The 15,230-nt window shown below is 49.4% G+C and overlaps 1 protein-coding gene across 1 annotated transcript; it reads left to right on the top strand.

Moving 5' to 3' along the window:
- Nucleotides 1-2,477: 2,477 nt before the first annotated feature.
- KRT77 (keratin 77) lies at nt 2,478-14,982 on the top strand. Its single transcript, XM_055566369.1, has 9 exons — nt 2,478-3,044; nt 8,685-8,899; nt 10,101-10,161; nt 10,663-10,758; nt 11,680-11,844; nt 13,300-13,425; nt 13,542-13,762; nt 14,178-14,212; nt 14,660-14,982. Exons 1-9 carry the CDS (start codon nt 2,478-2,480, stop codon nt 14,980-14,982), a joined length of 1,809 nt encoding a protein of 602 aa, XP_055422344.1.
- The last annotated feature ends 248 nt before the right edge of the window (nt 14,983-15,230 follow it).

The following is a 15,230-nucleotide window of genomic DNA, read 5'->3' as shown; positions in this document are numbered from 1 at the left end:
CTTCCCCACACCACTGCTGCTTCCTACCTGGGTCCCATCATCTTTTCTTCACTTATCTTGCTTTCTCTGCCTCGACCTGACTCAGAATCCTTGCCTTCAGGCCACTCTCTCACTCTGACCCATCCCGATCAGACTCCACTTTTATTCCTCTGAGTCTACTGGTTTTCTCCTGTGTCTCTTGAGCCCAGGGGCTGAGGCTTAGCTTATCTTTCTTACCAAGAGCTCCCTGAGGGGGTTAGGATCAGGACTAGGGCTAGGCAGACCTGAGGTGCCCAGACTAAGGTGCCCATCCTGACTTGACCGGGACTGTCCTGGTTTAAGCACTGAAAGTCCAGGCAAAGAGGGGCCATTGGTCAACCTGCCAGGATCCAAGAATAGCTCTATCTGTTTGTTTAGTATATTATAGTGCTTTGTGCTTTTTCACTTGCCTTATGAGATTGACTCTGTGAAGAATAGATACTCTGATTTCTTTAAGTTTCTGAGGTTCTACAGGAGGTGACTTGCCTAAGATCACAGGTCAGTGAGAGCAGAGCTGGGTGCTGCAACCACCCAGCTCTGTGACTGTAAATTTTAAGCTCACTTTCTCTTTTACATAGAGTCTACTGGAGACTGTCCACTAAACAATTGCCGAGCCGTTAGGAAGGCATGGAGGCTGCCCACAGAGCCCCACCCAGCCCTGGGATGCTGCTCGCTGGTGCTCCCCAGCACTTGTCTTGCTCTAGCTGTTGGCAGCTGGGACTTCAGTCTCAGCTTTCGCAAAACTGTTTACTTATTGCACAAAAACAAAGAAGGACATAGGGGAAAAAAATCCACCTACAATCTTTAATAAACCAATTCACTTCCTATGTTACTTTTTAAACCTGCCTTCTCAGCATTCTTAATTTTTATGGGTTCATAGCACAGATACCATTGTGTATTTCCTCATTTAACATTGTATCATTCTGTGATGATAATTTTAGATAATTGTATCAAAGTGGCAAGCCATCATTTAGTCATTTTTCTGAGTCTGGACGTTTAGGGCTTTTCCTCTTCAATAATATTTGTCATTGTTATAAGTTTTGGATGAAAGTCACCATCCGTTTAGTTCCAGAGGGCAAACACACATTTTTTTATAGGCTGACACTGATGTATGTTGAATGAGCTTTGCCCACACTTGCTGTCTGGGGTAGTGCTTTCCAAAATATGGTCCACAGGTGCTTTGTTACTGGTTTGAGAGTAGATACATACAAAATATGAGAATGATCATTTAGAAACAAATTGCAAATATTTTTCCTTTTAGCAACAGAACAGTTTTGGGTGTGCTTAATCTAAAAATTTTAAAAAAATGAGGCTTGTATTTCATATACCTTAAAGAAAATCTCCTTTTGGTTTTCCAAGGTGGTTCAGTGGTAAAGAACCCACCTGTCAATGCAGAAGATTCAGGTCAATGTGGGTTTGATCCATGGGTCTGGAAGATCCCCTGGCTAAGGAAATGACAACCCATCTCAGTATTCTTGTCTGGAAAGCTCCATGGACAGAGGACCCTAGTAAGCTACTGTCCATGGGGTCACAAACAGTCAGACAGGACTGAGCACGCATGCATGCAAAAGAAATCTCCCTTTAAGGGTAATTCATTTTTATCCTATTTTACAAAAGCATTGGTCTATAAGAGATTGGGATGGGGAAAGAAAAATAAAGAGAGATTTGAGGGTAGTTTGTCTCTTGGTCTAGAATACCATGTTAAGTCTTGTGAGATGCTCAATGAATCTACAACCACAGACCTTTGGTGCCACAGGACCTCATCTGTCTCGCACTTGAGGAGCCCAAGTGTATGGAGTGACACATGATGCACCCAGAAAGTGTGGGCAGCCTTGGGCAGAGTCCTCTGCTTTCACTCGCACTCAATGACCACAATACTGTGTTTTTCTGTGACCAAGATTTGGGTGATGATAACAGTGGGGAGCAGAACCAGGGTGTAGGAAGATCATTACTGTTGCCCCACCAGGATAATGCTGGTGAAGTCTCCACCCTGGTCCCAGCTGTGGTTGCAAGGCAACTGGACACCTCCTAGATTTGCCCCAGATCTCCTGGACACACCTACAAACCAACAGCTCAGTGGTGGAGTTTCTTAAGAAGATATCAAGATTTGGGGGGAAAACTGTATAGGAGTTTCCAGCTACTTGACCTGTGGAGACTATTGCGTTCTGATCTCTAAATGGCAAGAGATGAATGATAAATAATCGAGTTGGGGAAGTTTGTCTGGAGTGCGATTTCTGCAATTCATAGGTGTGAGATTTTGAACAGATGTTGCTGGCAAAGCAAACTAAACATAAATACTCCCTTCCCAGGCTTCAGAAGGTGCCCAGCCCAGCAAATGCATGTATATATAGGGACTGAGCCAGATCTCCCGCCAAAGGAGTCATAGCTCCTTCCCTCCCTGTTCTCTGCCTCCTTTTATTCCCTTTCTCTTGTCTGTGTCTCTGGATGCTCCAGGAGCCATGAGCCACCAGTTTAGCTCCCAGTCAGCGTTCAGCTCCAGGAGCAGGAGGGTTTACAGCGCTGGTTCCTCTGCGGGCTTTGGTGGTGGGAGCTGGGCTGTGAGGTCCGTGTGTCAGGCCCGAGGGAGGTGTGGCAGTGGTGGTGGTGGGTATGGGAGCCATGCAAGGGGGTTTACCTCCAGGAGCCTGTACAATCTGGGTGTCAGTAAAAGCATCTCCATCAGCCTAGTAGGGAGAAGTGCCAGTGGTTTCTGCCAGGGTGGGGGAGCAGGAGGGGGGTTTGGAGGAGGCAGGAGCTTTGGAGGTGGTGGTTTTGGGGGTCATGGCTTTGGAGGCGGTGGCTATGGAGGAGGTGGTCTTGGAGGTGCTGGGTTTAGGGGTGGCAATTTGGGGCTTGGGGGCTTTGGTCCTTCTTGTCCCCCAGGGGGTATCCAAGAAGTGACCATTAACCAGAGCCTCTTACAACCACTTCACCTGGAGGTGGACCCTGAAATTCAGAGGGTTAAGATGCAGGAGCGGGAGCAGATCATGGTTCTGAACAACAAGTTTGCCTCCTTCATTGACAAGGTGAGTGCCCCAGGGGCAGGCAGTCTCTGGGCTCTGACCTAATGACCTTGTACCCTGCCGCCTCTCACCACATTGTTTCTGGTGGTGACAGTCACTTCCAGTGTGTGTGTCCTGGGACCTTAAGAAAGCATTGACTTCATTTAGGCCTCAATTTGACTTCTTGAGGGGTTCATCTTTATCTTTTTATTTTGGCAGGAAAGCAGATTCAAGGAATGAAAATAACAATCAGACAAAATACACGATGTGATCTCGCTCATCATTTTCACTTTCCATGCATCCATCCATCCATCCATTCATCCATCCACCCATCTATCCATTTACTCATTCATCCATATATCTGTTCACCCATCTACCCATTCACCCACCCATTCATCCATCCATCCATCCACCCACCTGCCCACCTACATAATCATCCAGCCCACAAACATTTACTAAGCATCTACTGTATGCCAGACACTCCAGGTGTTTCAGGGTGATAAGGACACAGATCCTGCCCTCAAGGAGCCCCAGATCTACAGGGAGGAGGATTGTTACAGTGTGTGGGAGGTGTGTTGATAGGGACATCGCTCTCTGGGCCATAGCACAAAGGAGGGTGTGATGAGTTCTGGGCTGATAAAGGTCTTGAAGGTGGAGAAAGAGCCAAGCAGGTTCTCAGGGCAGAGGGAGTTTCCAGGCAGAAGAACCAGGAGGCCTGAGAGTTTGATGCTTTTAGGAAATTTCAAATGGTTACAATTTCTGGAGAACATGGCACAAGAGAGGAAGGAGGAGGAAAGTGGAGATGGAGACACAGAGCAGGGAGAGAGAAGAAAAGTGGGCACACTGCAGCAGAACCAAGCTGATGACTCTGGTGGGGATTGCTGGGGGTGAAAGCCAATATCCTGCTATATAGGATTCTCTCTGAGTTCCTCATTTTAGCTCATCCAGGGCCAAGAATAGGCCAGATGGAGCCAAAAAAACCCTTCTCCCTAGTTTAAACCTCAGGCTAGATTGGGTCAGGACCAAACCACCAAGCAGGGGCTAGTAGAAGAGATATGGAAGAGACCTTCCACCAGCATTTCCTTTTGTCCAGAGGTGGTGGAGGCATGGAAGCCACTGGAGGCTCCCCAGAAATTTCTTTACCTTTGGGGATGTAATGGGAAGCACCCTGGGATCCAGAGACCCCTGCAGGCTCAGTGACATTCCCTCAGGCCTCAGAGGAGTTCAGTGTTGAGGCCAAAGCTTGACCTGTCTCTGACTGCAGGGTAGCCATCGCCAAAGTCCACCACTGGTCTGTGTACCTGGCCTCTGATATCTGGGTGAAAGCTGGGGCCAGGACACAGTGGTTTAGTTGGGGGTGGAGGGATAAGAATGTTGAGGTCCAGAGGTAGCCAAAGAGGAATTCAACAGAGCAAAGTGCTTCTGACTGCTTCTGATCACCTTGGATGAGACATTTGGCTGAATATCATCACACCTCAGGTATAGGCAGGGACTAAGAGGGCTTGATGGGAACAAGATGACAGATGAAGGAGACACCACTGAGAGATCAAGCTATATCAAAGGCAGGAAGAAGACAGGGTTGGGGATTATTGAAATGGCCATGGGCAGCTGATCTCCTGAGACTCTGATTTGATTGTAGTTCCTGCCATTAACAGGACATCTGTTCAGGTTTATGGCGTGGGGCTGAGGGCACAGGCCAAAGTTCAAGTGACTATGGTTTCCTGCCCTTCCCTAAGGGCCTGAACTGTGATGACCATGAGGAGAGTACTTATCCAGGAGGGCTCTGGCCTGGCTGGAAGAGAGAAGGCTTCTATCACAGTGGCTTCTGACCCTACCTTCTGACCTGATCTTCCTGCTTTTACCTTTAATCTTGTACAGCCTATTCTCAGCACCACACCAGTGCCATCCTTTAAAAACATACCACATCACTCCATTTGAACCCTCTGTTGGCTTCCTGTCTCATCAGAAATAATAGCCACGATCTTATAAGGCCCTATATGATCTGGCCCTCTAACCCATAGCTGCTGCTAGTTCCTGGCTTGCATTTGTGAGACTGAGGCCACATTGCTGCTACTGGGTAGAGCCACTCTCAAGCTGCAAGGTTTAGTGAGCAGAGTGAAGGCAGGAACTTAGCTCACCAAGGTACAACTCAACACAGTGACCCTGTACACCTTCTCTGACTCTACTCCTGTTTTCCTTTTGCTCACTGGCACACTATTACATCCCTCATCCTCCTGTACCCCACCATGGACCTGTCTCAGGGCCTTTGCACTTGCCATTCCCTCTTCTTGGAACTCCTCCCTCCAAGGAGTGGTCCAGCCGAACCCCTCATCTCCTTCAGGTCTTTGCTCACACACCGCTGCTCAGTGAGGCCTCCCTGATCTCCCCATTTGAAGGAGTACCTCATATCAGTATCCCTACCCCCATCGGTGTGTCACTTTTCTCCATGGCCCCTACAGCCATTCAAAACACTGTGTAGTTCACATTTGTTTCCTATAGTCATCTCTTCAAACAGATTATGAACTCCTGGAATGCAGGGGTTTTCTCTGTTTTATTTATAGCTGTATCTCCAGCACCCAGAATACTGTCTGGCATCTGACAGCTGCTCAATAAATATGTGTTGAATGAAAAATTGAGTCAACCCTTCAGGTGTCAAACTTGGGCTCTCAGAGAGTGGGAATGGAGACAAAGGCTATTTTTTTTTTTTTTAGAATCAATGACAAAGGAAAGGGATCCCAGGAAAAAAGGATGAGGGACCCAGTTCTTCCCACAGAGACAGTGCCCTGGCTTTGTTCAGCTGTGCTTGAATCCTCTGTTCAGGGCAATGAGCAGGGTGGATGGTCGACACTAGCAGCAATGCCGAAGTCTTAGCATCTCATTAGTCCACAGTGTTTAAGAAGAGTCTTCTCTGTGCTGGATGCTATGTATTTCCAGGTCTCAGCACCTGGTGTCCACTGGAGAACACTGCTTTCTTGGGGCTCACATCCCATTGTGGGGAAGAATGTGCTAAAAAACAAAAGACTGAAGTCACGATAGATGCCACAGGGGAAAAGAACAGGGGGTTATGAAGGGGAGACCCCAGGGGGTGCCACCCTAGTTGAGATCTAAAGGGAGACTAGGACTTCTCCAGGCAAAGGGTTGGGGAGACCGAGGCTGCTGGAGGCACTGGGAGGTGATTGGAGTGTCATTTGCAGGGGGAGAGGGCCACAAGAGGTCGAGTGGGGTGTGCTTTATCCAGGAAGAAGCTTAACTCTGCATGATGCTAAGTTTGATCTGGGTTACCTGGGCTTCTCCTGAGTCCTGCTGCTGGGACACAGCCCAGCAGTGTTTAGGGGCCCCTGGGGAAAGATCGTGGTGGCTATCAGTGATTTTTATAGTGGTTAAACCTCATGAAAATTGCCTGGCACTCCCTGAATCAGCCTCTGACTCTGCAGTTTGGGTGACCAATGAAAGCCATAGTTTCTTCGCCTGGGGTGGGGGCTTGGCTAACCCCTTAGCACTCAGAATTGTCCCACCGCCCCCTCATTGTTTGACATAGAGCTTCCCTGTGGGACCATAAGATCCTCTCCTCTGGTCCCCACAACGCAGAGCACAGGGCTGCGAACGAGCACCCAGTCTCTCCCCTCCCTGGGATCGCCACCAGAGTGACGACCGGGCAGGTGGCAGGGATTTCTCATGGGGATGTCACCAACCGGGTGGACAAGCTGTGAGGGCGGCTGCTTTATCTCTTGCTTTGATAAGCTAACAAAACAAGCCATGGGAGAGTATTCTCTGGGCACATTCCAGCCTAGAGTCAGAGCCAAAGGAAGTTAACAAGGGCTGGCTGCTCAGATGGACAGTCTCAGGGCTGGGAATTCTGTCCGCCCTCAACTCCTTAAGCATTGTGGAGAACTATCTTCATGGTTCTCTTCTGACAACACAAATGAGTGTGTTAGCCTCCTCCCCCACCACTCCCCACATCTCCTGGGCGGCTCCTGGAGGGCATGTGTGTGTGTGTGTGTGTGTGTGTGTGTTTGTGTGTATGTGGGTGGGTATGTGTTTGTGTGTGTGTGTACACACACCTGAGCAAAGCATGGAGAAATCCACTGTCCTCACTTAAGGCACGGGAGGGGAGGCTCCCCCTGCAGGCGGCCGGTGGAGGTAGGACAGTCCAGGACTGGATCTGCACAGCCAGCCAGCTTTCTGGAGCCTGTACTTGACCTTCATGTGCGCAGCTTTGGGGGAAGAAGCAGTGAGAACACAGGGTGAGGTCTGCTCTCCATCTTCTGTGCTCATGAAGAAACTGCAACATGGGAATTTCCCAAATGCTAGTTCGATCCCTGGGTTTGGAAATACTTATAAAAGCATTTATTGGACAATAATGAGATTAGTTGGAGAAGGCAATGGCACCCCACTCCAGTACTCTTGCCTGGAGAATTCCAGGGACGGGGGAGCCTGGTAGGCTGCAGTCTATGGGGTCACACAGTCGGACACGACTGAAGCGACTTAGCAGCAGCAGCAATGAGATTAGTTATGGCTCAGATGGTAAAGAATCTGCCTGCAATGCAGGAGACCTGGGTTCAATCCCTGGGTTGGGAAGATCCCTTGGAGGAGAAAATGGCAACCTGCTCCAGGATTCTTGCCTGAAAAATTCCATGACAGAAGAGCCTGGCGAGCTATAGTCCATGGGGTCACAAAGAGTTGGACACAGCTGAGTGTGCACACACAACTTGCACACAGGCAACGTCAAAGTCCTTACTTTGGGGCACTAGAACAAATCACATAACTTAAAAAATATACCTACTTTAAAAATTCTGTCCAAAATTCTTTTCCCTCTTCAGTTATTACAGAGTATTGAGCAGAGTGCCCTGTACTATACAGTAAGTCCTTGTTGGTACCTATTTTAAATATAGTCGTGTGTAGATGTCAATCCCAAACTCCTAATTCAAGAATTCGAAAAGGAATAGATACATGTATATGTGTAACTGAATCACTTTGCTGCACGTCTGAAACTAACACAACATTGTCAATCAACTACACTTCAATATAAAAACATGGCTAAAGTTTCATGTTCTTTTAAAAATTCTGTCTGGGTTATGAGAACATTTAAGTGAGGTGACCTTCCTGAAAAACACACTGGGCAGCAATAGAGGTGGTGGGCCGCAGGATGGGGGCACCTGGGCTAGTGTGTTCAGGAATCAGTTTAATATTCGAAGCCAAAATTATTCCTCCCCTCCTCTTATTTTCTCTTCTTCTCAATCACATGAAGTGTTTCAGCCACAGAGAGACACGAGCCGTGGGTGTGCCGGTGTTTCAGATGCTCTGGGTCACCATTTCTTGAGGTTGGCATGGGGAGCTGAGGGCAGGGATGGACAACTCTACCATGTGAGCTGATAGAACCAAAGGAAACAGGGTACCACTCGGATGGAGGGGACTTGCCTTCAACAGCAGAGTTTGATTAGTGTAATTTTTCGGCAGGTTGACCTTACAGTCATTGGTCAACCATCAGAAACCATACTGTATTCATGCATCCTGGTCCTAGAAAAAGAGAGCCCTCTGACCCCCGGAGGGGCATCCTGATTCTCTGAGGTCTGGATATGCTATGGGGCTGCACCTGCTTCTACCCGTGGGAGTGCTTCTTGGACCCACGGCTTGGGGGTGAACTTGGAGGTTTTCTGTTTTTAGGTGCGATTTCTGGAGCAGCAGAATCAGGTGCTCCAGACAAAATGGGAGCTACTGCAGCAGGTAAACACGTCGACTCAGACCAACAACTTGGAGCCCATCTTTGAAAGCTACATCAGCAAGCTGCAGAGGCAGGTGGATTGTCTCAGAGTGGAGCAGATGCACCAGAGCTCGGAGATCAGGAGCATGCAGGATGTTGTGGATGACTACAAGAACAAGTGAGGCTCCAGGAGCAGCAAAGGGGTGGGGAGGAACAAGGCAGGGGACTGGTTTATGGGGCAAGGCTTACTGTGAATGGGTGAGGGCTGGTGGGGCCCTGGACATCAGGCGCAGCCAGGCAGGCTCTGCACCACTGCACAACTTCATGGGCACCATTTTGTACACTGTAGCCCAGGAGTGATGGTATTGCCAGTCAGCTCTCAATTGTATTGGGTGGGAAGGGGAAGCAGAGGATCTGCATGGATGCTGGAGTCACATAAGCCTGGGTTCCAGGGTGGGCTTAGCCACTTTCTGACTGCCTGCAAGGTCAGCTTTCTAAGCCTTTGGTTTTCACATGAGTAAAGTAGGGATAGTGAGTACCCTCCTTGTTGAACTGTTGTGAGGGGGAGATCTGTGGCCTTCAAATTTGAGTGTGCATCAGCTTGTTGAAATCAGATTGGTCTGGGATGGGTCCAGAGGGCTTTTATTTCTAATATGCTTCCAAGTGATGCTGATGCTGGTGGACTAGGAGCCACATATGGGGAATCACTGGTTTAGATAAAATATTCTTAATAGTTCTTAGACTGTTTTTGCACATATGAAACACTCAGTAAGCACTAGCTATTATTAGTAATAATGGTAGGAGTGACATGACTTACTTAATTCTAGGTCAGCTGCTCCTGTCCCATACAGGCAACTGAGCAGCCTCCCCCGGGTCCCACGCCCCCTTGCTGGGGGTGTAGGGTGCTTCTCTTAACATCATCTTGATGTGCTTACTGTGTTGAGCAGTCACATGTGTGTGACTCAACAAGGGGGAAATGAAATGCACACTGAAGGTGACGGGGGCAGAACAGCAGGTGAATTTTTTTTCTCTTTTAAAACATTTAGTAAAAATGGTTGTTATTTAGGTTATCATTTAAAAAAATGATCGAACTGGACAAATGTACAAAGGTAAGATATTAAAATAAAAAGGACATTTTGGGGATGTTCTATGTGGCTCTGGATTTTCCACATTGTGGGTTTGTGCCCTCTGTTGACCTGGAGAGCCAGGAGGTGGCTCCAGCTGCTTGTCAGCAAGAGTGGCAGGCCCTGGCAGGGGACAGCCGGAGTCCAGGACCATAAAAGTTTGGGCAATTCCGAGCCTCCCACTGCACAGAAAAATCTCAAGGAGCCAAGGTCAGCCCTTGGAGCCTGTCTGTGTTTCTGACCTCCCCTCAACAGGTATGAGGAAGAAATCAACCGGAGGACTAGCAGCGAGAATGACTTTGTTGTCCTGAAGAAGGTGAGGGATGGGGGTGTCCAGAGGGGGACTGTGGGTTCAGGAGGCTGAGAAGAGGCAGGGACTCCTTTGGGATGCAGTAGAACTGAGGGGTGGACAGGTGAGCTTGGGGCCAGCTTGTCGAGGGTGTTTCCCAAATGCTGGGGCCCTGACCCTGAAACAGTAAGTCTGAAAAGTGTGTTGCCAATGTGAATCTTGAAAAGTTTTTGAGTTTTTAATCTCTCCAGAGTCCTGAAAGTGGAATTAAATTAATGGGCAGCATGTGAGTGTGTTGTGTGGGGGCCTTAGGACCTGGGGTGTTTTGCATGACTGGCCAGGATGAGGAGCTGATGAACACTTCCTTCTGGCCTGGAAAACCCAGGTTTGCTGGCTCCTTATTTGAGTGAGGAGAGGAAATTTGCAGGCAAGGAAATAAACCCAGAGAGGCTGTGCCATTTGCCCAAGGCTGCCCAGAAAGCTGGTTGGCAGGGCAACTGAGTCAGACTGTCTTCGCTTGCTGTTCAGGATGTGGATTCTGCTTATCTGAGCAAAGCGGACCTGCAGTCCAAGGCAGACACTTTGCTTGAGGAGGTTGATTTCATGAAATATTTATTTCAATCGGTGAGTGAATATCTCAAATATTTCTATGAGATGATGAGCTCAGTCCTCATAAGAAACCCTTCTCTTTTCTACATCTGTCAGGGGGTGTGGGATATAAGAGGAGGAGGTCTGACATCCAACCTTACCCCCGGGGGTGCCTCTCCCCAGTCACCTCAAGTCTGTGGACCTAGAGTCAGAATCGTTTCAACCCCCAAAGCTCAGGATTCTGGGTGGGGCCCTGGAGATGGGAGGTGGGAGATAGTGAGACAGTCTCTGCTTCTGTCTGGAAAGGAAGGTTAATGCCCAGGACATATGGGGTAAAACCAACCAGACAGCTTCATCAGCACTGGGGAGTAGATGGGGCCATCAGGGAACTCTGTGGGAGAGGGCAGTGTGGGTCATAAAGGGAACACAGATGAACTGGAGAGGTGGGGATAACACACTTCTCCCAACCCTGGTTTAACTTGGAGGCATCTTCTCTGGACTGGATGCTTGGGTATCTTCAATCTGTAGATGAGAGAACAGGGGCACTGAGAGACTGAGTTCCTTGCTCAGTCACCCAGCTGGTTAACAGTGGAGCCCAGATGCTAAAGTTGGTCTGAACGTCTACACACATGGAGTCCTTTCTGCTGCCTCTGGGAGCTCATGTGATCTCAAGGAACAAGCCTGCCTGGCTGGGGGTCCAGCTCAAGATGGCAGCCAAGCCAGAGTAAGGAGGGATGGAGGGTCCAGGAAAGGCACGATGGGCAGCTCTGAGTTCAGGCTCCCTTCTTCTCCTCTGAGCCTAGATCTGGATGCCTGTAACTTTAGTGAAGGTCCCTCTGGGCACACAACAGTGATTCTAAGAGCTTTTCCCAGAGAGCCTTGGTTGGGGGGCATAGAGGGAAACTGAGGTCCTGGGAGGGGAGTGGAAGAAGTCAGCCTGTGTTCCATGCCTTGCAGGAGCTGTCTCAGATGCAGACCAACATCACCGACACCAACGTCATCCTGTCCATGGACAATAACCGCTCCCTGGATCTGGACAGCATCATCGATGCCGTGAGGATTCAGTATGAGGAGATTGCACAAAGGAGCAAGGACGAGGCTGAGGCCTTGTACCAGACCAAGGTGAGCATCACCATCCCCAGCCCAGGCCTGGTACCCTGAACCGAGCATACCTCCAAGAACTTGTATTGTCTTTTTCTTATTTCTAAAGTAAAACATGTTTGCTATAGAAAATTCCAAGATTACAGCTAAAGATTACTCATATCCCACTACCACTATGAATATGTCAGCATATTTTCTGCTTGTTCTTTGTAGCTAACCTTTATTGAAAACTCACACATATCAGGCACTGCACTAAGTGCTTTTATACATAGAATTTCATTTACTCCTTACAACAATGCTATGAGGTAAAGATTCATTTATTGTTTTACCAATAACAGAGTATGAGGTTACCAGTTTCCCTTGGCTCTTATGGTTGGGAAGTAGCAGAGGCAGAATTTAATTAAATTCAGGTGCACCATCTACACATCCATGCTCTCAGCCACCATGATGTTTTATTTTTTCATAATGATATCTTTAAAAATATCTTTTTATATTTTTCTCTTTCATTTATTTCTTGTGAACACCTTTCTCTGATACTAAATATTTGACATCATTTTTAAGAGCAGGGTGGTATTTCATGGTAAGAATATGTCTCCAGTTTTCAGATAAACATCTTTGTAGCTAAGTTTTGGGGGACATCCTTGGTGACTTGTTTAACATAAATGGACTCAGAACTTTCTGGAGGGTGAACATAGCAGTTAAGAGTCAAAGGCCAGTCACTCAGTTCTGAACACCTGGCGCCTGAGATCTGTTTTGTGGATTACCTGTGACCATCTCCAATCGTGGCTGGCCTCTATCCCACTGTCCTGCAGGCAGGTGTTCTGAGTGCCATGGAGTCTGGCAATAGACTGGGGAGATAGTCAACAGTGAAGACTTCAGAATGCAGAGATGCACTGGAGCCCATGCTCCCCCTTGTTTTCTTCAGAGGCACCCCTCTCTGCTTCTTCTGTAATAGGCATCAAGAGCCTGGTTTTGTCATGGCCTGCAGGTGGAGGTCCTCTTGATGGGACCATAGATACAGGAATGGAGATAGAGAGGAAAATGCTGAGGGCCTCTGAAGAAGTAAGGTCCTGAGTGTTAGAGAAATCATTCTGGAAAAGGGGAGGAAGGAATATGATGGGATGGGAAAAGTGAGAGGGGCCCAGTATGGGCAAAGTTTAGATGTGGGGAAAAGGAGGTAAAGGGGGGCATCAAGAAGCAGGTTTGTCTTGTTTGGTCCTGATTCTGAATCTGTCTCGAGATATAGGCGTCTGTGTGTGTGTGTGTGTGCATATCTGTGTATGTGGTGTCAGATGAGGGAGGTTTGGTACAAGTGTGAGTGTGTGTATGGGGGATCACAACTCTAGGGAGGCTTACTCTGGGACCTTCCCTAGGGGAGAGCAGCCTTGGGCAGGGTCTGGGAAGGCAGACTCACTCCTTCCTGGAGGAGTGTGTGATGAGCAGCAGGCTGACCATGATGCTGCCCTTGACCCTCAGTACCAGGAGCTCCAGATCACAGCGGGAAGACATGGAGACGAGCTGAAGACCAGCAGGATGGAGATCTCCGAACTCAACCTCACCATCCAGAGGCTGCAGGCAGAGATTGGCAACGTAAAGAAGCAGGTGAGATATATGCTCAGGGCAGCTGATCAGAGCTTCTACCTCCCATGACACCCTGCCTCATGAAGCTCTGGAAACTCATGCCCCACATGGTTCTTCTCCTTGACTCTCCCGAGTAGATCGAGCACATGCACACCATCATTTCTGATGCAGAGGAGAGGGGACAACAGGCCCTCCAGGATGCAAAGCAGAAGCTGCAGGACCTGGAGGCCGCCCTGCAGCAGTCCAAGGAGGAGCTGGCCCGCCTGCTGCGTGACTACCAGGCGCTGGTGGGAGCTAAGCTGTCCCTGGACGTGGAGATTGCCACCTACCGCAAGCTGCTGGAGGGCGAGGAGAGCAGGTGGGCCGTGTCTCTGGACCAGAGCGCAGGCAGGCTGCAGCCCTGGAGCAGTGGGATTATTTAGAGAGTCCCAATTTATACAATCCCAGCTTTCCTGGGAAGACTGGTAGCTCAGGGTGAGCAGAAACGTTCAAGTCAGAAGCAGAGGACATGTGAGCAGGCAGCATCATTGTCATCGTTGTCTTATTCCCCGGTGCAACGTCCCTAATACCACAGCTTAAGCCACTGCAGCCAGGTGGTGACCCCCAATGCTAAAAGGCTTCATGAAAATGCTTCAAATTCCCTCTGCCTGGACTGGCTCTCTGACCTCTCTGCTCCCAACACACCTCCCCTGCTCCTGATGTCTCCTGGCTGATGATTGCTTTCCTTCAGGCTTTGCAGGTAATGCTGACTGTGTGCACCTTGGTTTTTACAGGATGTCAGGGGAGCTGCAGAGCCAAGTGAGCATCTGTAAGTAGCAGAGCCCAGGAGTGGGGCTGGTTGGGGCTGGGGGAGGGAGGGCCCATGAGAAGACAGGCCAGCAGAAATCTGGCAGCGGGCATTTTTGTGTCCAGTCCTACACAACGAAAAGCAAAGTAAGCAAGGACAACTGCACAGCCCAGAGAAATAGGTTGAAATAATACACGACCTTAGTTTTCCTTTATTTTGATTTTTATGATGCCTAATAATTAGTAGTGGCTTAGAATTCTTCCGGGTGTAGCAAAAATGAAAATGCGCCCTGACATTCCTTTGTATTAGGAAGAATACTTCTGAAATGGGGAGGCTTTGATCCATGCTTTTGGCAAGTCAGATGCGGCCAGTGATGAAGGATGTAGGGGGCTGCTCCGAGGGTAGGTGCAGGAGGGTCCGCCCTGCCCAGTCCTCTGACCCCCTTGTGGGCTGTCCTTGCCCCCACAGCTGTGCAGAGCAGCCAGCTGACCATCGGCGGAGGTGCCCGGGGCTCTGGAGGTTACAGCGGTGGCGGAGGTTACGGAGGCGGCGGAAGTTACGCAGGCGGCAGCAGCAGTGGAGGCTACGGCGGCGGCGGCTCGCGCGTGGGCTCGGGCGGCTACGCAGGGGGCTCTCGAGGGGCCAGTGGAGGCGGTTATGGGAGCGGCGGTGGGAGCTACGGAGGGAGTAGCAAAAGTAGCAGCAAGTACGGGGGCGGAAGCGTCGGCGCCTCCCGAATGCAGATAGTTCAAACGTCTACCAGCACCTCCCACAGGCTAATCCTGGAGTAGAGTGCCAGGCTTCTGGGACGTCAGGCTTTTGCAACGCCTCGCGGCTCACAAGCACCACCTCCTGCCCCCACCCGCCACGCCAATCCTAACCCCCATCCCCTTACCTTTTCCCGATGGGTCTCAGCAGTTTTGCCGATAAATTCCACTCTAGACAGGGAATCAGGTGGATAATCCCAAACGGCAGATCTCTATTTGGAGGGCATTGACCTGTAGTCCAAACACAGCCAGGCACATTCTCAAGTGAGATG

The sequence above is a fragment of the Bubalus kerabau genome, chromosome 1 (genome assembly GCF_029407905.1).
Source record: "Bubalus kerabau isolate K-KA32 ecotype Philippines breed swamp buffalo chromosome 1, PCC_UOA_SB_1v2, whole genome shotgun sequence".
In the NCBI taxonomy this organism is placed as follows: Eukaryota; Metazoa; Chordata; class Mammalia; order Artiodactyla; family Bovidae; genus Bubalus; species Bubalus kerabau.
This window is presented reverse-complemented; position numbering and strand designations above follow the sequence as displayed.